The sequence below is a fragment of the Lycium barbarum genome, chromosome 2, assembly GCF_019175385.1.
Source record: "Lycium barbarum isolate Lr01 chromosome 2, ASM1917538v2, whole genome shotgun sequence".
Lineage (NCBI taxonomy): Eukaryota > Viridiplantae > Streptophyta > Magnoliopsida > Solanales > Solanaceae > Lycium > Lycium barbarum.
The window spans coordinates 134,809,973-134,837,014 of NC_083338.1; the positions used below are offsets into that span (position 1 = coordinate 134,809,973).

The 27,042-nt window shown below is 33.2% G+C and overlaps 2 protein-coding genes across 2 annotated transcripts; both read right to left on the reverse strand.

The window, feature by feature from the left end:
* Positions 1–3,693: 3,693 nt before the first annotated feature.
* Positions 3,694–7,339, reverse strand: LOC132627403 (uncharacterized). Its single transcript, XM_060342737.1, has 2 exons — positions 6,917–7,339; positions 3,694–4,192 (listed from the first exon to the last, which is right to left on the reverse strand). The coding sequence occupies exons 1-2, from the start codon at positions 7,265–7,267 to the stop codon at positions 3,983–3,985; spliced, it is 561 nt and encodes a 186-aa protein (XP_060198720.1). The 5' UTR covers positions 7,268–7,339; the 3' UTR covers positions 3,694–3,982.
* Positions 7,340–20,796: 13,457 nt separating this feature from the next.
* On the reverse strand, positions 20,797–25,816 carry LOC132627404 (glucan endo-1,3-beta-glucosidase 9). Its single transcript, XM_060342738.1, has 2 exons — positions 25,370–25,816; positions 20,797–22,176 (listed from the first exon to the last, which is right to left on the reverse strand). Exons 1-2 carry the CDS (start codon positions 25,687–25,689, stop codon positions 21,075–21,077), a joined length of 1,422 nt encoding a protein of 473 aa, XP_060198721.1. The 5' UTR covers positions 25,690–25,816; the 3' UTR covers positions 20,797–21,074.
* Positions 25,817–27,042: the final 1,226 nt, after the last annotated feature.

The window sequence follows — 27,042 nt, forward strand, 5'->3', positions numbered from 1 at the left end:
TAATTATATTCTAGAATTTTTCTAGTCTAATGTCTTTCTATTATTCACATATTGATTTTTAACCCTACTAAAAAAGGATATCCATTCTTAAAAGTTCATTCTTTCGCACCAAAAGAAAAGGTTCATTCTTTGAGAGAGAAAATAGAAGGTCCGAGGAAACAAGGACATCGCTTGACTTGTAAATTGCTCATGGTTATTGGTGTGAACATCACCAAAACGTGCTATCTTTGTCACACATTAGTTATATCGGTGGGACATGACCAAAATGTGCCAAACTTTGTCACTAATTAGAGTAATTAAGCCATACTGGAGTATAGTTCGTATAAGGGCTAAAATTGCCATTGGAGCTTAAACGCAATTTTTATATTTGACAATTTTAATCAGGAAAAAACTTATCTACAGTGGATAGCTACAGGCTACAACTAATCAATAAAAATAAGATATGTGTCATTTATATGATTTTTATTACTTAATCTTAGTTTTGTCGATTTTCTCTTTAACAGGTCTCTTGAGTATTTTTTAAAAAAGGGATAACTTACCAACAAGAGCCACAACTTACCAACAAGGACCGCATCTAGTGTTTGTATCAAATAGATGAATACCAGACACATATTTTCCATATAAATTTCTATCATTTAATCATATTAAGTTCTATTAATATTTTTATTTTTTATTTTGTGATTTATAATTTATTCGTCTGATTTGGAATATATACCACATGCAAACTAGTTTTCTTTTTAATAAGCAGTCCCACTCAAGAAGAGTGAAGCGACGTGTGAGATGGTGGAAAAATCAAAACTATGAGCAAATAAGGAACCTTCCATGCAATTTTCATTAATTGACATTAGCTACTGCTACGGTATGTGAACATACTGCTATAGGACTTTAGCTTTAGTTATTTTCTATTTGTATCAATAGAATCTAATGAAAATCGGGCGTGAGAACTTCACCACTGTCTCTATTACTCTCATATTAATATAATTCTGGTATACTAATGTTAACATGATTTTGGCAAAAAATCAGCTGAAGAATTACTTCAGTTGAGTTGAACACTTAATTATGTTAAGGTCAAGACAGACTGAACAATCAAAATCTATGGCCTAGCACACTTATGGACCTTGTTAAGAAAAAAGTAGTGCAAAAAGGACTCGTCCCGCCAAACCTCCTCCTCCTTCTCTTTCCATTTATTATTTGTGGCTAGAATTGAGTAGCTAGGTAATGTTTCATTGAGCTTATATTGTCTATCCTTAATAACTTAGATTAATTAGTTTGGCTGGACAAAGTTGAAAACATCATTATTAGTTTTGTTGAGCTTAAAAAGAAAATCTTTTGGGTTTATTAATTCTTGAGGGTTTAGGTGAATCTACTATTGAAAACTGTTGGGATTGCTATTAAAAATTTGTATATCAAATTTGAAGTCATTTGGAGTTGATTTGAATTAGTTTTGAAAAAAAAAACGTTTTGGTGAATTTTAATACAACATTCATGGTGATCAATCGCCGAAATTTCATCCAGAAGTGCATAAAGATTATGGCAATCAGAAATCATGACAAATTACCATAATTTTTTATAGGCAAATCCTACCACTATCAAATAAGAAATCCTAGTGATCTCCAGAATTTAGCTAATTAGAGGTCCTAACGAATCACCACAGGTCATCCTTATAACCGTCAGGAGTGTGGTTTTAGTTTCGGCATGAAAGCCATTCTCCCCAGACTTTTTTTAACAGGATTAAAATTTAAAAGATAATACCGAAAGTCCTATTTATGCAAATTCCTATCTAGAAAATAGACAAAGCGACAATTTTTTCTTGGCAATTCGCAGAATTGCCCTTCTTTTGGGGTGTTCTTTTAACTTTTGCCCCTCAAATTGGTGGTCTTTAATTTTTTTCCTTCGCCGAAAATTCATGGGTTCCGGGTTCGAACCCCCGCTCAGTCAAAAATTTTAAAAAAATTTGCAAGACAGAGTTTGAATTTCGCTCTGCCCCCTCTGGCAAACTTTTAGTTATGCTTAACTAAACGTCTGTCGGAGGGGGCAGACTTTGCCTTGAGGCATATATTTTTTTATTTTTTATTTTTCAAGGCAAACTTTTAGTTATGCCTTAAGGAAATGTTCCGCCTTATGGGGCATATGTTTAGTTATGCCTTAACTAAAAGTGTGTCTCATAAGACATAATTAAAAGTATAGCCCATAAGGCGGAACTTTTCCTTAAGGCATAACTAAAAGTTTGCTTTATAAGGCAAAGTCAATGCCTTATGGGGGCATACTTTTAATTAAGACATACTTTTGGTTATGTCTTAACTAAAAGTCTGTCCCATAAGGCATAACTAAACTATACCTTTGACTAGGGCCGTCCGTAAAAATGAGCCTAAAACTAGAATAGAACCCCGTCTCCAACCAAACCGTCTTAAAATTGGATGACTTGAGGGGTGACAAGATTAATCCGCGAGACACATGACCAAATTAATTCAGCTCGTTAAATGAGTGATGTGTGTATTGCTTGAGTTTGCTCCATTCATTCTGCTCGCAACAATCCAATAAGTTCTCCGGGTAAAAAAACATTAGACGTTCCATCTTCTAAAACCAATATGTTTGATATTATTTGACGTACAATAATTTTTGTATCCCTATTATAAACCTACACCTCCCGGGAGCGATAAACTAACTCGGGGCAACTTTCTGTTTGCTTCATTTGACACACGAATCTGTGACTTCCAATTCAATAGTTGCAGGTCAAACCATACTTGGAGCATAATTTGAGGAAGATTAATCGAGCACCTACCAAGATTGGTCAATTGAAGTAATAATGAATCATTTGAATGGTACTTCGGTTTTCTAAGTGCAAAAAATCTTCAATGTAAACAGATAAGATATCTTTAGTTTAAACTTCAGAGGCAGTGAAAGAAAATTCACAAGAATCAACATTACACAGTTCTAAGGTTTCCACAGTTGCTTCATTAGTCATCCATACAATGACATGCATGAACACAAACTACAACGAGAAGTTCACAAATTATATCGTATATGGGTTAGACAAGTTTATTCCAATGTTTCATAAAAGATCACTTTGTTCTTCTTAATAATCTTCCACCGAATTATTTCACACAAGAAGAAGAGAGCTTTTACTGAGAGAAGGTGGAGAGAGCGTTTTGGGTCTGTTTCAAAATAGCGTACATTTCGAAGATGAGAATTTCCTAACGGTAGGACGGCTTCTTTTATCTTGTCTGAAGAGACAACTCTACAAAGAGTTCTCTAAGTATTATGTCTTGTATTTTCTATCTCTTTTTTTGTACGTTACTACAATATACACCAATATTATATACTTATTTATTTAGACATGGATCCGGGTTGATTCACCTTGTATTGCTTAAAAAAGTTCACCAAAAAAAAAAGGTCATGAGAAAAGTGAAATGTGAGTTAACGAAAATGATTACTTGGAGTTCAATACGAGGCAATTAAGGTCTTCTGATTTCTCCTGAACGTACCAACTTATTTGTAGCAGAAAGAGATTTGTGATTGCTGTCTGATGTCTTCTGCAGTCCCACATCAGACTTCCAATGAATGAACTACAGAAACTAGGAAAAAATTAACACTCCCTAATTCTGAACCAAATTGAATGTTGCCATCTTACTCCTATCAGACACACGAAAAAAAATTCCAACTTGGAGACAACGTGTACTATAAGACCAGAAATCTTAGCAAGCTCGAGACAAGATGTTATTTTCATACATGTCTCACTCGTGGTGAGAATGCGCGATTGATAGTATAATATCATCATGAAAGCAATCTAGAATCCAGTCATTGCCACAGCATTCAGGTTGATAACAAAAATTCTCCAACAAGAAAAAGAAAGGGAATGGCATGTTACCTGTACACGACTGGATTATAAGATTAGACAACGTGAATCCAAAAACTGTAGCATAAAAGACAAACAAAGCATGCAAATTTTTGAGAAAATTCAGTTGTCTGTGGCACCAGTTCATCATTGGCGTTTTTGAAAGAAATCCTTAGTCCTCTTCCTCACGCGTGTGAACAAGATAACCGCAGCAGCAAGGACCCATGGCGGGATATTTCCACCACTGAGGTTCAACTTCTTTGCCCATTCTGGAGACTCTTTCATCACAAATACTATCAATATGGCGATGATTGCAACACCAACCAATATCCTGGTAATAGGTTGGATCAAGGAGTCCTAAAATCAAAGAAGACAAACTATTAACATCACATATATGCATATAACAATCTATTTTGTGAAGAACCATGTGAAATATGCTAATACTTGAGCGTAAATACGGTCATTGCAGTGACAAGAATGCCTTGGTAAAGTCATTTTATGACATTTCCACATCTAGTTCAGCTTTCTTGGACTGAGAAATGCATGTTTCTGCTTCCTTTCCAGAGATTCTCAGTTTCAGATTCTGATTTCTGATTTAAATTAAGTATTATGAAGGCTCTGATCACAAAAAGCTCTCTAAAAAAAAAAAAAAGGGTAACTGCCTGAGGTAGAGCTCTTTAAAACAGAGAAAGAACTAAATAGAACCTTGAAAATAAAAGCTTATCCACTCCAACGACTAATCAATAAATAACTATTGAGCCTTCTAAAAGAAATACAAATTACACTGCATATGAACATAAATCAGAAGGTGTGAGGATTCTTAGTTTAACCGATCCATATTTTTTGTCTGCTAAACCTAGAGAGAGTATGCATTTCCCCTAGCTGCTAATTTCCTGCTCTGCCCGACCCCAACTTGTTTGGGACTGAGGCGTAGTAGTTGTTGTTTTGTTGTTAATTTCCTGCTTAAATAATTCTTTTGCCATTGAAAATTAAAAATTTAGTCAAAACCAGGTGAGTTTTAAACAATAATTTTCCATTAGCACAAAAGAACACAGGTAAGACATCACAAAGCTGTCACATCATAAGGCATACAACTCGGATAATTGGAAGTATTGCAATGTCCGTTCCATATTTTCTTACTTGGTAAACCTATAGCGAATATCCATTTCCTCTGGTGGTTAACTGCCCCCTCTAAACATCAACATTATCCATTAAAATGGAAAAGACCTCCAAGACATTTCAAAGCCTCACACCACAGGCATACAAGTCAGACACTTTCTCAAGCTCGAGCAATCAAGCCTGACTCTTACCCTGTGACATTTCTCAATGGACACTTCACCTCACGCATTCTTGAAAGGGCCCCTTCCAGGTGCCGACTAAAATACTATTTCCATTTCAAAAAAATTGTCTGATTTTGACTTGGCACAAAGTTTAAGAAAGTAAAGAAGACTCTTAAATCTTGCAGTCTTAAACTTTAAAACTAAAGATATGTATAATTAAAAATATGTATAATGTACCGCAATACTCTTTAATCTTGTGGTCTTAAGCATGCCATATGAAAAGTTGGAATTAAGGAGTTGCCAAAAAAGGGAAGAGACGTTCTTTTTTAAACGGACTAAAAAGGAAAGTAAGACAAACATTTTTTTGGTAACGGAAAGCAACACAAACATTTTGAATGGAGGGAGTATTAGGACGTGTAAAAAGTTTTTCCTGAGAACCTAGCTCCCTTCCCAAGTATTCGTAAAAATAAAATGATATTCTAAAAAGCAAAAACCATCCGCTCTATAAAGTGAATAACCACCCAATCTTAAAAGTTAAAACTTCTCAAATAAGCCCTAGGCTGGTCTCAAATGGCTCCAATGAGACAAGTTTTCCTAATTCATAGATCTTCTAAGATGGCCAAACTCTATCCTAGTTCACAGAGAGTAGAGAGACGCTTATGAGTTGTTTGGTAGGCTGCATAAGCAGAAACAATACCAACATAAAAACTGCATAAATAATATAAGGTTTGGTTTTCAAACATAAACCGGGGGCAATACTAATTTAATCACTGGGAAATTAATAGAAAGTTTGATTTCTGGTAAAGGACTGTGCATAACTATCGCAACGTTTGGTTTACAATATTAAACTGTTGCATCGATAATACCAGCATTAGTTATATGTGAAAATCTATCTACTGTGTGATAAAAATAGGGGATAAAGAGTGTGTGTATTAACAGGACACAAAAATGCAATTAATCTAGGCAATCCCTACATACCAATTCATGTATACTATTAGAAATCAAATAACAAGTCTCTACATATTATTCACTATATAACAATCGCTACATTAAATATTTATTGCAAAACAATTCATGTGTTATAATCCCTATATAACTATCTCGCTAACAAAACTACAACCTTGTTTGGATGGTTTTTACCTATGTGTTGTTAGATTAAATATAATGTTTGTTTTAATTGTTACTTAACTTTTATTGTATCACATCGTTAAATCCATCGTTCCAAAAAGTCCTATTTTTGTGTAACGACCGACTTGGTGTGATCGCGTCGTTACCTTATTTCTTTTTTCTCATTTTGTCTTTATTTATTACTCCTATCTAATAATCCTATTGAATCCTTTACCGGTTTACCCTACTTTTTTTTATTTTTATATAGTAGCTCTACTCTGCACCCTACTTTTCTTGTGGGTTTATGCTTCAAATTGCTGACGTGTGACATTATGTAACGATACAATCTAACCACATGTTGTATTCATCAAAACAATACTCCACCCGTCCCAATTTACACGGCACAGTTTGACTAAGCACAAAGTTTAAGAAAGAAAATAAGACTTTTGAAATTTGTGATCTAAAACAAACTCCATCTATTCATGTGTGGCCATTAATCATTTCATTTAAGGGTAAAAGAGGAACATTAAAGTTAAAGTTAGAGAGGTGACATTCAAATTAAAAAGGAAAGTGTGACACATAAATTGGCACGGAGAGAGTACAATACAATACAATATTAATATTATACGTTATGAAATAATAAGTAACAACCATCCAAACAGAGTGTAAGTAAATTGTGTTGAATTGATTGTACCTTAGGCTCTCCATCAATACATATTTCAGATCCATCTCTATAAGTAAGAATAGATCGTCCATTACGCGGGTTAAATCTGATAGGAACACCCCGACCCGTAACCGGTTTGAATGCATAAACCGACTTGAACCCGTATTTATCTAGAATATCACGAACTTCCAGCTGGTCTTGGTCCCACCCACCTAACGATGACGTAAATTCGTCAATCGGACCCTTACCTTGCTTATATAAGTGGATTTTGACCTCAGGGACTTTGGTTCGAACCGATTTAGTCCGGGTTGAAGGGATCGGGTCGGTTATCGGGTTTGGTAAAAGTGGAGAAACCTCAGATGCTTCTTCGATCTCTCCCATGTTTGCTGTCGTCGTGAAAAAAGGAGGGAGAGAACTAGGGGGTGGGGTGGGGGGGTCGGAGGCGCTAATACAAGGTTTTTTTTGGAGTTTAATATGTGTAGTTAAATATGAGGATAGGTCCAAAATAGTCCCATAATTATGCAATTAATTGTTTGTCCCATAATTATGCAATTAACTATCAAAATCTTATTAAATTTTTTAAATTAATTCCTACATTTAGCTTAAATAATTTTTTTTCAATAAAGAAAATGCATAATACAATTATTACATGCATAAAAAATTGAACTAATTTGGTAATAAACATAAGCCTTAGATTAACATGAAGGAAAGAACTACATAAAAAGAGAGCAACAAAAGAGAAATAAACACAAAAAAGTTATCTACAGTTTTCTTTGATAAACACTTCCAATTGAGATGAACATATAACAATGAAAATTAAATCTATCTTTAAATAAGCTGTAATATTATAACAATATTCAATATATATCTTTCCTTCATTTTCCTTAAATCTTCCATTGATCTTCTTATCTCTACCATCCTTCAAAATACATTCAACTATTTCTCATTCACTTTCATCTTCTTAGACTCCGTGCCCATAAGCATAAGAAAAAAAAATGAAACCTAAGCAGCAATTTTCAAATCAATTGAATGGACAAAAAAAAACTACTACGAAATACATATATGTGTGGAGATTCCAACGGTTCTTTTGAACTATAATTTAAGGTTGTCAAACATAAGCTTGCTTTAAATGTCTTAAGGGTGCCACATCATTTTTCTATTGCCCACAATGATATATCATTTATTCACGAAATTAAATGAAGGTGAGATAAAATAGAAGTAATTAATGATAAAGTAACATAGAATAAAGAAATTAGATAGATTTAACGAGAATTTTGAATGAATACATTATCTCTTTAATTCGTTGGGTGATTTTTTGGGGAATTCTGTGAAGGTATGTATCATCTTTAACAATGCCAATTATGGAGAAGTTAATGTTGATTATAGGGAATTAGTGTGTTCAAATAAAAGGAATAAAAAGCAAAAACATTGAGGTAAAAGATGATAAAGATTTCTGTTTTTACATTTAAAAATTTCTTTAAAAACAATGGAGAAAACATATTAATAAAACACTTACTTTCCTCCCCACACCAATTAAATTCTCAGTTTTCCTCCTCGAATCTCTTTTCCAAAATTATCATTCTTCTGAAAAATGACGTATTTTTTTCCTCAATTAACTTCCCGTATCATTCCTATAATAATTATAAGAATTTAAAGAGGGCAAATAATAAGTGGGTGACATCATATAAGCACAACAGAGAAAATTTTAAAAGACACATAAGTATACCCAAAAATAGAAGCCAAAGTACTATTAAAATTCAAAAAGTAAATTAATAATAAGGATAAATAAAGAGGAAGAAACTCTGTATTAATATCTCATTAATGAAAAAAGAAATGGCAGTGTAAAAACATAAAGGCAAAAGCAACTGTTTTACGTATATTAAAACAGATCAATATAGAAGTAAGTAGTACCAATGCTATTAATTCGAGAAATGCATAGTGATAAGGAGGAGGCGGAGGCTGTGGGTTAATGTAGCAATAATGAAGTGAGAGATAGAGGCAAAGTTACAACGCTACTGCTTTAAAAAGACAGTCTATGGAAACGGCATAAAAATATGCCGAAAGGATACGTCGGTTTGTTTTTTGACTAATTAACTAATAGGAGTTAAGATGGATTAAAAGGCCAAAATTCTAAAAAAAAATGAAAACCCTGCAGTTGCATTGCGCCACGTCAGCAGACCTATATGTGCTTTTTTATATATATATAAGATAAGATAAGATTGTTTTGGTCCTTTATTAACACATGTTAACAAAAATGGTTTCTTAAATATGAGGGTATAGGTTAAAATAATCCCTTAAGTATGCACTTAACAGTTTTGGTCCTTTAAGTTTGCAAAAGTAAACACTTTTAGTCTCCGGCAAAATATTTTTCGAACTTTGTTTGTTAGATATGACGGGAATTATGAAAACAAATATGAAATTAGCGAGACCTCACATTTAGAGGTCCACACTACTAAAAAGGGGCCAAATACCACGAGACAAAATCAACGAAAGTCCATCGGTGATAGTGCAAAATCGAGAAAAAATAACAAACTTGATAATATCAAAAATAGTGTTTCGGAAAACAACTCGACGGACGTCCGCCGATTATAGTGCAAAACTGAGAAAATACAACAGACTTGTTAATGTCAAAAAATTGGGTTTCAGAACACAAAAATCGACGGACTCTGTCAGTTAAAACCGACGGAGTCCATCGGCTAGGTAAAATACACTAGAATCGATTTTTCTTGAAAACCCGATATAAAAATAAGTACTTCCATTATAGTGAAAAAAAATGGCGCATTTTGGCCAAAAATAACATACGGACATCCGTCGGTTTTCGTACAAAAAAATTTGAATATAAATATTGACTTTGTGATAGTGTCCCTCGATTTTATCAGTTAGTTTTCGTCCATCGATTTTTCACTTGTTTTTAGTAGTGACTATTTTTGTAGTTTCTGCTATTTCTAAAATCTTGTGTATTTTACTTAGCCGATGGACTCCTCGGTTTTAACCGAAAGATTTTGTCCATTTTTGTGTCCTGAGACACTATTTTCTGACGTTATCAATTCTGTTGGTTTTGTCACGCCCTGAACCATGACCTGGGTGTAACACGTCACTTGGTGCCTTGCTGCGTGTGACCGAACAAATCACATGGCTTGCTGAATCAACATGGACATGAACTAATGCAGAATATACTTTAAAACATGGATAATTTGAATAATCATGGAATCTCGTAATGGTAATGAAAAATACTTGTTTAAAACATGAAGCGGAAATAGTCTGAATAAAAACATGATAATGTTAAGCCAAAATGGCTATACTACTCTGAATATCTAATATAACATAACTACCTATTCTATGAAACCTCTAACAAGAGTCTGACTGCTAAACTGTTTAGCGAGACAAGGTCTCCGGCATACCTTTAAAGCATAACTTAAATAAGCATAAATAGAGATAACACCCCGAATAGAATGGGGCTCACGAATAGCTGATACATGTTGAGTCCTAACGAGCTGACTATCGTCCTGTAAATCTACATCGTGAAATGCAGGCCCCTAGACAAATAAAAAGGGATATTAGTACATTCAAATTGTGCTGGTATGTAAAGCAACTAAATGAAATAAGCGAGGCACATGAAAATAATCGAACTAAAACTGAAACTGTATTTTTAAGCTGAACATGAACATGACTATCATCTCACATGAGTGATTTTATACACACACACACACATATAACATGAGTAAAACATTTTTAGTTGGGAGAGCATTAATGAAACCGACAACATGAATCACCACGTAGGTGCGTGGAGTCTGGTACCTGGCCCGACCAGCAGATCAATCTCATACCTTGCCAGGGGTATGAGACATAAACATGACACGAAAGGATCCAATTAACAAAACATGAAGGAATCGTCCTAACTGGGCGAAACGATCCTTATCCTACGGTGGCAAGCGTAGTTTCAGGCTATCTGAGTCTTCTCGATAATTTGTGCAACTCCCAAAAACATGAACATGAAAATAAGTGGCATCTGAGCCCGTGATTTTTTTAAACACGATTTGTAGACATGAATTGTAACTATAGTATAACATGAATATATAATTACATAATATACATGTATGAAAACATGGAGACACGTAGGATTTTCATGAAAATAAGCATCATGGTTCATATCTTGCATTTAAGAACCCATGGAATGCAAAATATGAGTTTTCATGGATTATGGACAGATTCTCAATAACCAAAACGAAATATCAAGAACACAATAACTAATTATTAATACAAACATGGTATAGCATGGTACATGTACTTAGGGTTATCATGAAAATGTCTAGAACCCTAGTTTTTGATGAGCATTCGTATAATTATGGAAGAACATGGCGTAGGGAAGAACAATGATGTTCCACACGTAGATAGAAACCCTACATACCTCAATTGCTCCAAAAACTTGAGAAAAGTCTAAATATTTGAAGAAGAATTCCAAAGTCTTGAACCTTGAGATGGGTTTTCTTGAAAACCCTAGGTTGTTAACATAGGATTTCGCTTAGAATTCATGTATAATCATTAAGATTCATTTGGGAATACATGGGAGGGACTTACCTTGATGTATGAGGATGAGGAGAAGAGAGAATGGTCGTTTTAGGACTTGGAGATGTGAAGAATGAAGTGAAAAAGCCATAAAACGAAATTTTAAAGTTGTTATCGGACCTGTTTTACGCTCACTTTAGGCCCATTTTATGGTCCATAAATCATATTTATGGACCGTAAATCTTATCGTAAATTAGTAACAGTGTCTGTGATTTTTGGACAAAAATTTACGGCCAGATTTACGGCCCGTAAATTCTGCCGTAAATCGGCTGAATACTGTTATAGTAAAACGGACATAACCTTTTGTAAAAATGTCCGTTTTACCTCCATAATATACCGTTGGAAAGGTATTTCAAAGTTCTACAACTCTCAAGAGGAAGTTTTTCACAAATTCTGTATATCTTTTTCCGTAGACTCATTTTAATTGAGACCTGATGCAAACTCACTTGAAAACATGAACCGACTTTACTTTGCCCAAGGACTCTTCTTATGGCTTGATTGAGTTTCAAACACCCATTCTACACTACTCATGTTGGGTTCACTATACCCCCGTCTTACGAGTCAAATCTTAACCCGAATGCACGAGGTGTTACAGTTTTTCCTTGATTTTTTCCTATAGTTGACGGACGTCTGTCAGTTTTGTTCCAAGGTATTTGATCTTTTCTTAGTAATGTGTATCTCTAAACGTCAATTCTCGCTAATTTTCTTTTTCTTCTCATAGTTCTCGTCAAATCTAACAAATAGAGTTCGAGAAGTATTTTGCTTGAGACTAAAAGTATTAACTTTTGTTGAACTTAAAGGACAAAATTGTTAAGTGCATACTTAAGGACTATTTTTAATATACCGTCATAGTTAAGGACCATTTTGTTAACTTATGGCAAACTTAAAAGATCAAAACTGTTAACTGCATACTTACGGGACTATTATGAACCTACCATCATAGTTAAGGGACCATTTATATCGTTTTCTCTATATCTTTTATCCTTTTCTTCAAATAATACCAATAATTTTTTGTTATGCAAAAATTATTAATATTGATTAGTAATGCATGTATCATGCGTGTTCGCATTATTTTTCTTTCGTTAAATAGATTGACGACTGCTTCAACTTGTAAATTTAATTTAGACACTCAAACGATGACATGTTCCAATTGATCGAGCATATGAATACATGTGATAAAGTGTTCCTATTAAACGCTCCCGACTCATATTTTGAATTTTAATTTCTTGCGCATGTTCACAACGTCCATTACATGGATAAGTTTAAACTGCATAAAAGATCGATGTTTTCTCCTTTAATTATACATCAACGCTAATTGGAACATGCATAAGGTTTTACAGCTTATTAAGGTTAATCCGTATAACTAAATGATGTGACATATTTTAAGTGGTTAAGTTATCTACATAATGAGCGTTTGAGAACAAGACAAAAGCTTTCTAAAAATCATGATCGAAAATGTCTAATAGAAACATTTTATCATGTGTTTAGGTGCTCAATCAGAACATACCGTGATTCAAATGATTAAATGAAGTTCACTGACATGTTTAAGAGGTTGTCGATATTTTCTTCAATTTTCTTTTAACTTTAGGAGTTTTCATTTGATTTTTAGTATACGTTTATAGAAGTCTGAATTATTTGATAATTCAAATAAATTATGATTAATGAGTTAAATATTAGCAATGTGTATATCACCTAGAGAACTATATACTCTTTGTTTATATGAGCCTAAAAATTTGGAGTTTAATTTTTATACATCATCAGTGTAAATAATTTTTATATTATCAGATTATTCAAAGAATATCTAGAGACTACAGTTAATTCTTTAAAATATGAATTTGAAATCTTGAAAATAAGGTATGTTACATGTTACAACATAAAAAGATAACCAAGAATAAAGGCTGAGCAATCCCATTCGTGGACTAAGTTATCTCGGGATTATAGTTTTTAATTTTTTTTTATTACACCTCTTAGATGAGATGAAATAACACCAAGTTTGAAGGGATAAGGAGGGCTATTTAGGACTAAATTTGGGAATTAAATCTATACTTTGTTTAGTTGAAGGTATAAATTTATATAAAATTAATTCCGAACTTAATCCTGAAATATCTCACCTTATCCAATGAACTAAATGACCCCCTAACTTCTACAGTTGGGGTACATCTTATAGAGTTATATACTCTTTATTTAAAGTCAAGCATTTCACTAGAACTAGACGTCCTATGCCTGTGCCGCGCACGGGCCCAACACTTTAGATTATAGTGCATTTATGTGTATGTAGTTGTTTTTGAATAGTGATAATATATATATATATATATATATATATATATATATATATATATATATATATATATATATATATATATATAAAGTATATATTATGTTCAAAACACGATTAATATAACATTGTAGTTTGTGTTCCGTATCTAAAATTTTATTATATTAATGTTCGCTATGAACACAAAATCGGCAAATTTATTAATATTTTTTAAAAGAGAAGACTTGTTTAAAAGGAAACTATTTTCTTCTCTTTGAGATAAAACAATAGCAATATTTAAGCATCAGTTGATACTTTCAATTTTAATTTGATTAATTTAAAGGTGTAAAATACTTATTATTTTTTATCAAATTTTGATTTGGACAATTCTAATTCAAATTATTAAATTAATTTTACATGTTTAAAACGAAACAAAGTAGAAATTGATTTCTTATTTAAACTAAGAAATACTATTTTTTAATTTTTAGTAAATATTCTCGGTTTAGCTCATTTTACTTGTCATGTTGTCTTTTGCATGGTAAGAAAACGTCGATTAGAATTATAATTTGACTAATTTACCTTATTCATAATTTGATCTGCATTTGGTATATTTTTTTTATGACATTAATTTCTTTTTACATTTATTAGAGTAAGAATAAAAATAAAAAAGTAATTAAATTCTATCTTATTTTAAAATATAAATATTTTAAGTATATTTATTTTAGTAAACATAACAAATAAATGACATGGCGGAATAGCAAATACAACAGTTTAATATCTAGATTAGATCTTAGGCTAATATAAAAAAAGAAAGAAAATTGTATGGTTTGACTACTTAACCTTTTGAAGAAAAGCAATTTCATGGATTGACACGCACGTGGTAATGAATTCATCATTATTGACTTAATGAGATACATTGGAAATTACATGAATATTATTTGATTTTTTAATAGGGGGTGCACTTTTTTTTTTGGACATTATTAATTTGCACTATTTTTATGCATATATATATATATATATATATATATATATATATATATATATATATATATATATATATATATATATACTATGTTCAAAACACGCACTTTTTTTTTACATTTTTTTTTAATATGGGGTTCACTTTTTTTTTTATATTGCTTGATGTCGTTTAGTATGGGGTGCACCCTTTATGGGGTGCACTTTTTTTTTGACATTATTAGTTTGTACTATTTTTATGCATATAATATATATACATATACTATGTTCAAAACACGATTACTATAACATTGTAGTTTGTGCTCCGTATCTAAAACTTTATTATATTAGTGTTTGCTATGAATATAAAGTCTGCACCTTTTTTTTAAACATTATATTTTTTTTAGTATGGGGTTCACTTTTTTTTTTTTTTTGATATTGCTTGATTTTGATAATATGGGGTCCACTTTTTTTTTTCCCATGAGTTTGGAGATGGTGAGTTCCATTTCCCTTTTGGACATTATTAGTTTGCACTATTTTTATGAATATATATATATATGTTCAAAACACGATTAATATAACATTATAGTTCGTGCTCCGTATCTAAAACTTTATTATATTAGTGTTTGCTATGAATACAAAGTCTGCACTTTTTTTTTTGACATTTTTTAATATGGGATTCACTTTTTTTTTTTTTTTTATATTGCTTGATTTTGTCAATATGAGATACTATGTTCAAAGCACGATTAATATAACATTGTGTTTGTGCTCCGTATCTAAAACTTTATTATATTAGTGTTAGCTACGAATACAAAGTCTGCACTCTTTTTTTTGACATTGTTTGTTTTTTTAATATGAGATTCACATTTTTTTTATATTGTTTGATTTTGTTAATATGGAGTCCACCTTTTTTTTTCCGTGAGTTTGGAGATGGTGGGTTCCACTTTATTTACTTTTTTTTTTTTTTTAAATATTGGTTGGTGTTTTTTTTAATATTGGTTGGTGTTTAATATGGGGACCACACTTTTTTTTTAAATGCTTAATTGGTTGGTGTTTTTTTTGAATTTTTTAATATTGGTTGGTGTTTAATATGGGGATCACACTTTTGTTTTTAATGTATTTTAAGTATGTTGCTGTACAATAATTTCATTTGCTCCCACTAATGGGTTGATACGCATGTGGCAATAAATCCATCATTATTGATTTAATTGTTTGATTTTCTAAGCATTTTTGTATTTTAAGTATGTTGCTGTACAATAATTTCATTTGCTCCCTCTAATGGGTTGATACGCATGTGACGATGAATCCATCATTATTGATTTAATTGTTTGATTTTCTAAGCACTTTTTTTTTTTAACATTGTTTGTTTTTTTAATATGGGATTCTCTTTTTTTTTAATATTGCTTGATTTTGTTAATATGGGATCCACTTTTTTTTTCCCGTGAGTTTGGATGTGGTGGGTTCCACTTTTTTTTTTCTTCTCTTTTTTTTTATTACTAGTTGGTGTTTAATATGGGATCCACTTTTTTTTTTCCGTGAGTTTGGATGTGGTGGGTTCCACTTTTTTTTTTTATTATTACTGCTTGGTGTTTAATATGGGCCCACAATTTTTTTTTTAAATATTAGTAGTTGTTTAAAATATGTGGGCCACAATTTTTTTTTTTAACTATTAGTAGTTGTTTTTAAATATTAGTAGTTGTTTAAAATATGTGGGCCCACAATTTTTTAAAAAAAATATTAGTAGTTGTTGTTTAAAATATGTGGATCTACAATTTTATTTTATTTTGGCTTACAAATGGACGACGAAGTGCCCAAACCGGTGCTTCTAATATAGTAGTAATATAGTTGGAATTCGACAATGAAATGAATTAATATTATTCATCGCGCGAATATAGAATAATCAATATTTCTTAAACATTATACTGATTAATAATCAGCGGTGCATCAAGGATAAGTTCCAGGAATTAAAAGTTGTTGTTCCTTAATTACCTAATCAAACTTGGTCAATGAGTTTGGTATTAATGTTTTTTTTTTCCCTTTCCATATGAATATGTGGTTTTAGTTAAGCTAGCTACCTTAAAAACACAAAAAGTAATCTAGTCATGATATGATTTAACTTCAAGATATAAGGTAAACTGATTATTATCATTCAGTTCCTTTCCATAAATTTATTGATTGAATTTGCAAATAAGGCCTATAAATGATACATTAAATTACAAGCCAAAGTTTTCTTTAGCAAGTGGAGATTGCTATAGAGGCAACTAAATTATTTTATTTTCCATTTTAATTTCATGTGACTAGATTTTGGCAATCTACATACTTTGAAAGTTTGAATGGAAGTCAACAATAAATCCTATATAAGAAGGGTAGAAACATTGTTACACTCATTCTAAAGCTAAAGCTTGCTATAGAAAATGGAGTTTGCCAAAGCCAAATTGCTTGGAATTATCTGCCTTATGTTATCTTTTACGTCTTGCTACTGTGACTCAATTGAGCGGCTTGTTCCCAGTGGTCCAGATCCAATTATATCTCCTCCAACTCCAATTTCCAAAAAACATCCGTCAAATATAAAAAAATTGTATGAGTTTGATACTAAGAGACTTGTCCCTAACGGTCCAGATCCAATTATATCTCCTCCAACTCCAATTTTCAAAAAACATCCGTCAAATATAAAAAAATTGTATGAGTTTGATATTAAGAGACTTGTCCCTAACGGTCCAGATCCAATTATATCTCCTCCAACTCCAACTTCCAAAAAACATTCGTCAAATATAGAGAAATTGTACTCCAACTCCAACTTCCAAAAAACATTCGTCAAATATAGAGAAATTGTATGAGTTAGATATTAAGAGACTTGTTCCTAACGGTCCAGATCCAATTATATCTCCTCCAACTCCTATTTCTAATAGGAATCGTCGTTTTTTCCTTACTCTTGAAGATGGACTAAAAAAATTCTATGAATCAGATGAGATATCACCTCCAGGTCGAGCTTAAATAGGTGTATTAAAGTCAAAAGATAGTTTTATACTATGATGTTTTATGCTCGTGGATGTTATTAGTTGTTATTCTTCACAAATAAAAATTAGCATTTATATAAAATTATTTACTAGTATCAAGAAGTATTTTCCTTTGTTAGATCTGCTGTCTATATATATGTAAAGGTTGCATAAATAATCTTTCCGTGAAAAATACTATATATGATAAGAATCGTATAATTCTTTATAAAATTTTCCACATGTGGTACCCCAAAGGCAAAAAATATGGGTAAATCAAAAATAAAATTATTTTATTTATTTTAGTTTGTTTAGATACTTGTGGGTTAATAAAAAAAGAAGAAGTAGAGACGTCTGGTATTAGGTAACCCAAATTAGACATTGGAAATTTGTATTTAGTGAAACTTACCTAAATGGTGCAAAATGATTTTTGCGAATTTATATTGCTGATCCTATCTAGCTTTGGATTTGTGTGCCTGCATGCATGCCCTTTTTATATTTGCTCAATGTCAAATTCTGACTAGATCCTTTAAAGATAACTAAATATGATCTGGAAGGGTAGAGGTGGAGGCAAATGAGAAAAACCGAACTGATTGTGTGAAAAGTCAAATATCACCAGAATATAAGCCTTGATTGTTTTATGCTTATTTTCTTATACAACTTCTATTCTCTTATCTTATTATTTGTGTGTAAAGATTTGATTCATGAACCCTCACTCAATTATCGATTGACTCTCTGTCCTACATTGAGTTAACTGGAGCTTTTACAATGGCTCCTCAGTCTTATTGGAATGCAGGAAAAAAAAAATCAGGATATTTGACTCAACATGATGGTATAAAAATCTGAAAATGGAAAATTATTATATCTCCAAAAAAAATTAAAAAAAAATCAATAGTACATGTAACAATTCAATCACACTGCAAAACAATTTACTTGCAGTTCTCATAACTTATTGCGTGAAGATATATCCTATAACTAGAAAAATGTTGCAAGTTGATCTCCTCTGAGGAGCACTATTCTGGGGCTTTCATTTCTGCTTCCTCAAACTTTAATTTAGAACATGTTCATGATGGTATCCTCCTTTATAATCTCTATATATTGTCCATGTAAAGAAATCCAATTTGGTAGAACAATTTGGATGATGTTGCTAAACATAATCTAGTCCTGAAAAAGAAAAGGAAAAGACAAACCTACAATTTGAATTAGTGAAATATATGAACCACTTGAACTTTAATATATGGTTGAACTCGACTCAATATCTATCTATTTCAAAGATTAAAATATCAAAATCATATTCTTATGTTCTATGGACATTCTCACTTAATGATTCACTTTCAAATTCTTGCCTTTGACCCGAAAAATACAAGGTCAAGCAAAGTCCTCATCCACCTAAATAGAATTCATATATCTTTCGTCTGATCCAGAAGGGAAGGGAACATCCAAATAACAATATTGAAACCAACCATGTACTTCAAGTAAGGAACTCGATTATGTTCTAATAAATGCATTCATATGCACAAACTTAATTACCACAAGATTTATCAATATCAACATTCACCTTGTACTACTTCTAATGGAAAATATGATTATGTTCTATTAAATTTCATATAGCAAAATATTTTTTCCTCAGCACCAGTGTTATCAAAAGCAAAAAGCGCAAAAAAGCTCTAAGGTCAGTTGAGGCTTTAAGCGCAAAGCGCAAATGAAGCGTGGGCTTTAATGAAAAAAGGCGTAATGGTGCAAAAATACAAATATATATATGTTTAGTCCAAGATTAATAATAATAAGCATGAATAACAAATGTATGGACAAAGAAATTGTAAAAATATTACGATAAAGTGAAATATTAATCATCTAGTGTCACCTCTCCAAGAGAGGCTCATTGGCAAGGAAAAGTATGTCTTAGAGCCTTGATGATGACACTGAAGCGCACATAAAGCGAGGTGAAGCGCTCAACATGTTTTGAGCCTCGCTTCAGGGGTTAAGCGCGCTTAAAGCGCGCCTTTGATAACACTGCTCAGCTCATTTCAGAAAAAGATACAACAATTTATTAGGATTGCCTTATCATGTCCCTTAAAGTCTATGTTGCTTGAACACTTCAAAAATGTCGACAAGTGCGTGTCAATCGAATCCTCCAAATCTAGTGCATATTTGGAGGATGATATGGGTGCTGCAACATTTTTGGAGAGCCCGAGCAATATTGATCAACAGGACATGACTGGAGTTGTGCTCAAGTAACTGAAAGAATAGAATGTACCTCGAAATCATTCAGCAAAAGCCATTTTCCATGGAAAGTCCAAGTCTGTTGAAACTAAAAATGGAATCTGACCATCCCTCAGACTCAGCCCTTTCAACATAAACTTTAAATTGTTTTTCAGCATCTGGTACATCTAGAGTCAAATCATCAAGTCATGCTGTAACTCTAGCAAAGCCTTTTGTCATCACAGTTAACTTTGTAATTGCAACTTACGTAGACTTCCAGCGATTAGGTTAAATAGAATTTTGACTCACTAGCCAAGAATCATGGAGGTTAAAGCAGCAACATTCAATCGAGATTCAGCTGGTTCAGAGTTTACTGGTAACCCCCCACCATCGTATGAGCACTGATGAAGCCAAGGGCAAAAGATATACTAGAACACAACAATCTGAACAAAGAATTAATTCGGCACCAAGCTGTAGTTTTTTTACCTTATCACAACACCGGGTTTCCCAAAATGTACTTGACTCTTAGGGCTTGTTTGGTACGAGGGATAAGGGATAAATAATCCCAGTATTAAATTTGACATGAGTTTATCCCACGTTTGGTTGGGATAAAATCGCGGTATAACTTATCCCGGAATTGTAGTATTATTTTATCCCCGTGGGAGGGTGGGATAACTAATCTCAGGATAAGTAATCCTGGGATAACTTGTTTCCCAACTAAACAACCCCTTATAGTTTAGGTAGCATACAAAACCAGGAGCTCCTCGACTCCCTGTACTCACTTTTGCTAAATCTAATATAATAGCTATCATTTGCGCGCACACAAAAAAAATCAGCTGGTTCAGAGTAACCCCCCCCCCCCCCCCCTCCCCAACCCAACAAAATAAGAAGAGCATTAATGAAAGCAAGGGCAGAAGATATACTAGAACACAACAATCTGAACAAAGAAAAAGTTGGCAGAATGGTATACACCATTGAGAATCAAGAATCAAATTAAAGCAGAAACCTCATCCAGCATGATAATATCCAGACATAATTCTACAAATTTTCAAGTAAGCCTCATTTAAACGACCTTTACATGAAATTGAGACTGAATTGAACAAGTCCAAAAAAAAAAAAAAAAAGTGATAGATACAGGATAAACACGCTGTTTTGAATGAGATTAACAGTGATTCCCTTTGCCATGAAAAAAGACTTTAACCAGTGGCCAAGTCCATCAAAGTCCTCCACCAACTAGCCATAACAAAATGGTTGCTATGGTGATCATAGTGAATTTCTGATGGAGAGCTGAATTGGATGTGCCTAGTTGAACAATAAATCTGCAAGTACCCACTGAGGGATTAACGGTGGTAATCAAGCCCAAGCCACCAAAATCACAACTATCCGCCCTTTGATCATGTTGTTGATAGTAGCTATTAAACGCATAAGAAATATTCCCAGGCCAACTGAGGTTAAAACAAGAACCTCCAGGTGACAGTACACTGCAATCAGCAGAAGAACACGCCTCCAAAGCCCGTGCAGTTGCGTTGGACAAGTTTTGATTGTTATTCACAACACACCATTTGGAAGAAAGGTAGTGGACATTTTGGGCATTTCGTAGATTTCTTAAGCCTTGCCCCAAATCAAGTTGGTATTTGGCCTGGCCATCAAATGTAAACAGACCCCAGTGTCTTTCAAAATTTCCAGAGGTTAAGTTTCTTTGATCTTCATCAAAAAGGCTATAGATAAAGGTCTCTGTTGGTGGTTCTTTAGGCCTTAAAGGTGTTCCTGCTCTGCTATGAAGATGGTCCACGAGGCCTTTCATGAAAACCTGAGCATTGAATGAGGTAGCATCGGCAGCTCCATCTGTTGGCCAACCAATCTGCCCAATGACTATATCCATCTTATCAAAGCCAACAGAGGATAAAGCTGAAATAAGGGTATCATAACTCAAGTCAAAGCTGTTCTTGTAGGTTCTGCGATTGTCTTTATGAGGGCGTGCAGTTTCTTTGAAGAGAGCAAAGTCGAGGGAAATGTTCTTGTTATTACGATAACTGAAGAAGGGTGAAATATTAACAAAGAAAGGAGACTGGTGTTTGCTAAGAAATCTGAGGAGTTCAGCCATTGTTCTATTTACATCTGCTCTGAAATGTCCCTTTGACGGTGAGCCAGATTCTGACTGGAAGGCATCAAAACTGCATGGAACAACTAGTTTCACCCTCCCAGCCAGCTTAGCTTTGGTCAATGCAGCTTCGATATTCTCAGCTGCTCCAACAACAAAAGGAAGGAACTGCTCACCATGAATTTGATTGAATGGTTCATCTCCAATGGCAATGTACCTTACAAAGTGTGTGAACATATAAAGTGCAGTTTAAGAGAAAAATTCTCAATCTTGGATTTTTCAAAGGATATTATGGCAACAGATATGGAATGCTATCTGAGAATAAAAAAATCAGTTATAATTTCGTCATTACGGCCAAGAAACTGCATTGCACAGTGTCAAAAGAGTAAATTCTAGTTTTATTTGCAACGGAATGACACTTTTATTTGTCAACCCCTTGCTTCTGAGGTCTGGGTTAATATGTACTTCAATGAGCCACATGACCATTCATGTCACACTCGCTTCTTCAAGTTTACGATGATTTCTCAATTGCAACAAAATTTATAAACAAAATTTTGCAAACATTGTTCTGCATAGTAGGTAAAACCAAAGAAAGCCCTACTTTTGTAAGCATAACAGCAATCATGAGCTAAGCCAATTGAATGATTAAAGCATCAATTGCTTCCATTTGTAGCCTGCACAACCAATTATTACATGCCGCTACACAGAACATCCATCAAGCAGATTAGCGTTATCTACTTCATAAGCACATAACTCATAATTTGGGACTTGAAGCATTTTCGTCTGTCGAGGAAGCTTAAGAATACTACGAAAAAACTAATTCTCTCTTCCATGTATTAAACTTGTCTGGTGAAGAAATTTTATAGAAGCTCCTCCAGCATTAACTAAATACTAATTGAGTAAATTGCCTTCACAACAAATGGTTGCACACAAGCAGCAGAATGTGTATAATGCTACTACGGCTTGATAATCTTTAGCATCTACAAAATGAAGCTTGAAACTTGTTGTAGGTTTCATTAATCTAGGAGCTTGAGCTTGAGCTTGTACAATAATATATTATTTAGAGTTAATAACCAGTTAAACAGATAAAGGAGTTGGATCAATACAGATTCCATATACTGAGATAAGAAAGTCATGGAGAAATTTTTGATTTCATCTCTTCTGTCTCTTTTTATGCTCTTCTTTTTCGTTTCCAGAATTAGTTTGTAACTTGGGTTAGCAACCCCTCCATAGAAGTAATGGAAAAATGAATTAACAACGAAGCAGTCCACTGGAGGGGTGAGGCAGGGGATCAAACAAAAAGTCTACAAGAAAGTATAGTTCATACTAGCATCGGGTGAGCATCCAGTTATATACCCACAAAACATCACATGTTTACTTTAAAGTATTGTATGAACTTTATGTTGACTACTATGCAGGATCTGAAAACTAAATAAGGCAAAACAAGACATCAGCTGGACTCAGAGAAATGATCTGAAGCTCTAATGATTTCTAAACTTGACATGCTCTTGAATTAAGTTTCCCATAACAAGATTGCTAACGTTTAGTACTTTGTGAAGGATTGACAGCCTATAAGAATTCATGTTGATGCTGTATGCAAGTAGTAAAGAAGCAAGTAGTCTTGTATCTGTCAGTATGACATGTCAAAGGCCAAAATCAAATTGAACATCTTTCATCAATTAACAGCAACCAGTGGCTCAGAGTCCACTAAAAAATTCTGGTCCACAAGCTCTTGACTGCACTATCATATTTGCCCTGTATGAATTCTATTACCCTGTGGGAAAAAAATGTTTGCCACCTGCGATGTGGAGTCTTTGTGGGAAAAGATGCAATGGCAATTTCCACCCTTCTTTATTCAGAGGAAGACCTCCACGTTTCTCTGAAGCCATTACATTATGACAATTTGACAATATACTTCCAGCATAATTGTACAAACAAACTACTACTACGCCTCAATCCCTAGTACCTTACTACTCATAAGTTAATATTTTGCTATTTGTTCAGTAAGCATCAATATGATTGTTCAAAATTAATGCCAGCCGCACCTCAATCCCTAGTACCTTACTACTCATAAGTTAATATTTTGCTATTTGTTCAGTAAGCATCAATATGATTGTTCAAAATTAATGCCAGCTGCAACATAGTTCAGACATGTTGCGTAAGTGTTTTTTACGGAACATGCCTGAGGTCTTAAGCAACTCTCACCTCAAATCACTTTCACATTCAAAGCATGATATCTAGGATCGCATAAGAAACTAAAATAACAGGAAGAACAGGTAATTAATTGTAAATACAAAAAGATTCCTTCTATTGCAATTTATACGACACTCTTTCCATTCTAAAATGTTTGACACCACCCTGTAAATTATGTTGCTCTGCTTAACTTCCAATATTCAGATACATAGGTCACAAATAGAGCTAGCAAAATGGTTAAAAAAAACAAGTAACCATCCAATCTGACCCATTAGATATGGTTAGATATGGGTTGGATAACCAACTTTTTAAAAATGGATCAAATATGGAAGTTATCCATATTATCCACTAATAAAATGTATATCCAGATGGATAATATGGATATCCATATTATCAATACCCATTTGTCTGCTAGTTATTTTTAATGAGTTATTGGTTTCTTATTTTGGCTTTTAGCCTGTCTTCTCACCTAACTATTTCTGAAGTCATGGATATCCATGTCATTCGTCGGTTAACCCATTTTTTATCCGTATCTAATATGGGCAGTGCTAAGGTCTGTGTATGCTACAATGTAGGGATAAGGTCTGGGTACACTCTACCATCCACAGACCCCACTTTGTGGGATTTCACTGGGTATGTTGTTGTTGTTAAATATGGGTGGATATCTTATCCGTTTTTTGTTTAACCCGTTTTCGACCAGCCCATTTCCGATCCAACCCACCCATTTCCCACTCCTAGTCACAAAGGAAGTCAATTCATTTAACTATTCCAATTATGTTTCTCTTATCAAACTAGTTTTTCAACTACTAATTCAAACTGCCTTACACTAGCACTAGTAATAATGCATACGTCAGAAGAGTATTTGATCAAACACCTTCATATAAAATGAACAGATACAACAACACGCACCAGTGAAATCCCACAAAGTGGGGTCGGGGAGGATAGAGTGTACACAGACCTTATCCCTACCTTGGGAGATAGAGAGGTTGTTTCCGGTCGACCCTCAGCACAATGACACGCAATTCAAGCAGTACAATAAAAGGAATAACAGAAACGTATAAGCCATGGCAAAATACTATAAAAAGCATGATAAGAGCAGTCTAAAAAGAGGAAACAGCAGAAATCGAAGGACAAGAAACTACGAGAGTAATACTACGAAATACAAAATATGCAACCTAGAAGGGAAACAAGAAAATTAAAGGGTAATTGTAACATACTGTATTCGGGCTCCATTAGAAAAGTAGCGGGTGAGATTATTATGGACCCAACTGTGAGCAGACTTCAAGGAAGAATTCAAACTACGAAGCATGGTGTTTGGAATGCCTACTGTCACATCAATGTTTGAACCTGATAGAGCCTCCAGGATTTCTGAGTTAGTGTCAAATAACTTCACTTTGTTGATATTGTTGGCTTTCAACAGCTCCACTACTTTAGATGGTGGCAATGGATGTGAGGCTGATGTGCCCCAGTTCACCCCTATCGCTTCAACCCTAATAATGGCTAAGAAGAGAACCAAAATCCATTGAAGAGAAGCCATTCAAGAGCACAGCTAAGAGTTGGCACACTAATAGTGTAAATAAATTTTCTTCAAGTTTGAATTTTAATGGGAGTGTTGGTACGGACTCTACATAAATGGGCATCACTCTTTTGGTTGGCTCGTACCGTTTTGAAATATTTACTCCCTTATTTTCAAAATAAATGGCCCCTTAACAAAATTACTTGTAAGAAGTGTTTTATTAATTTATTTTTAATTAATTCTCTTGATTTTTTTTTAATAATTTCTTGATTTTGCGAAACTCTACTTTATTTTTTAAAAAAAAAATTAATATTTTCTTGATTTTGTAAAATATCACTTATTTTGAAACATAATGAAAAGACAAAAACACCACTTATTTTGAAATTGAAGAAGCAACGCAAAAAGGGAAATTTAATTATCTATCCTTTGTTATGCTATCCGGCTAAATCTATTCCCGCCGTTATATTATCCAATCATATTTACCAGAGGTGAATTCAGAATTTTATGAGGATGAGTTCACTATTAGCTATGGAATTTTTTTGATTCTTTTGTCTTTGGTTCGTTGCAGCTTAGCTCCTATGGTTTTTTTTTTTTTAATTTCTTTTGTCGCAAACTTGGGGTAATTAGAAGTAAAGGGGAAAAAAAGGCATTAGATGTAATATAAAAAAACATACTTTTTACTTTTGAGTAATTAGAATTATAGAAAAAAAAAAGATTTAGAATAATATAAAAATGAAAGTTAAAAGGCTGCTTTAGAAAATAAAAGCAAAAAAATAAAAATGCACAAGAGCTCGGGTTCAATCCCAAGACCTTGAGGAAATAAACATAGTCCCTAACTAGTGCCCCACTCAGACTAGTAACCATGTGTTCCTTCAGTTAATATTAAATATGTTTTCAGAATTATACACATAATATATTGAGTTTAGGCGAGTGATTATGTGTTCACGTGAATCAAATTTTAAGCATAAATTCACCTCTGATATTTACCCTATCTCTAACAATTTTTTAAGAATTACCCTAAATCCGCAATCTCACCGTGGCTGACCCATCCTTTTGGCACATTTTGAAGTAAGAAAATAATATCCCAAGCATGTGGCAAGTAAACACAGGGAAAAAGTATCTCCATCCCCAGCATATTCAGAGACGAATTTAAGATTTTTAATACATGGGTGCACTACTAAGAAAAAAGGAGAAAAAATTATATTAAGTAGAAATTGATCCTTATTTCTCTTGGTACAGCAACTCAACATTAAACCAAGTGCACCACGAAGCCTTTTTAGGACATGAGTGTCAATCTACCAACAATTAATATTATACTAATGTTAGAAAATATGTACATAAAATATCTAATTTTGCAGAAAAATCATGGAATCA

What these genes read in the sequence shown, in the direction of transcription:
- LOC132627403 (XM_060342737.1), bottom strand. Translation starts at nt 7,267, where the DNA reads ATGGGAGAGATCGAAGAAGCATCTGAGGTTTCTCCACTTTTACCAAAC. An exon ending in GTATTGATGGAGAGCCTAAG is followed by an intron (nt 4,193 to 6,916) that starts GTACAATCAATT and finishes CTTTGATTTTAG; the next exon opens with GACTCCTTGATCCAACCTAT.
- LOC132627404 (XM_060342738.1), bottom strand. Translation starts at nt 25,689, where the DNA reads ATGGCTTCTCTTCAATGGATTTTGGTTCTCTTCTTAGCCATTATTAGG. An exon ending in TCTAATGGAGCCCGAATACA is followed by an intron (nt 22,177 to 25,369) that starts GTATGTTACAAT and finishes ACACTTTGTAAG; the next exon opens with GTACATTGCCATTGGAGATG.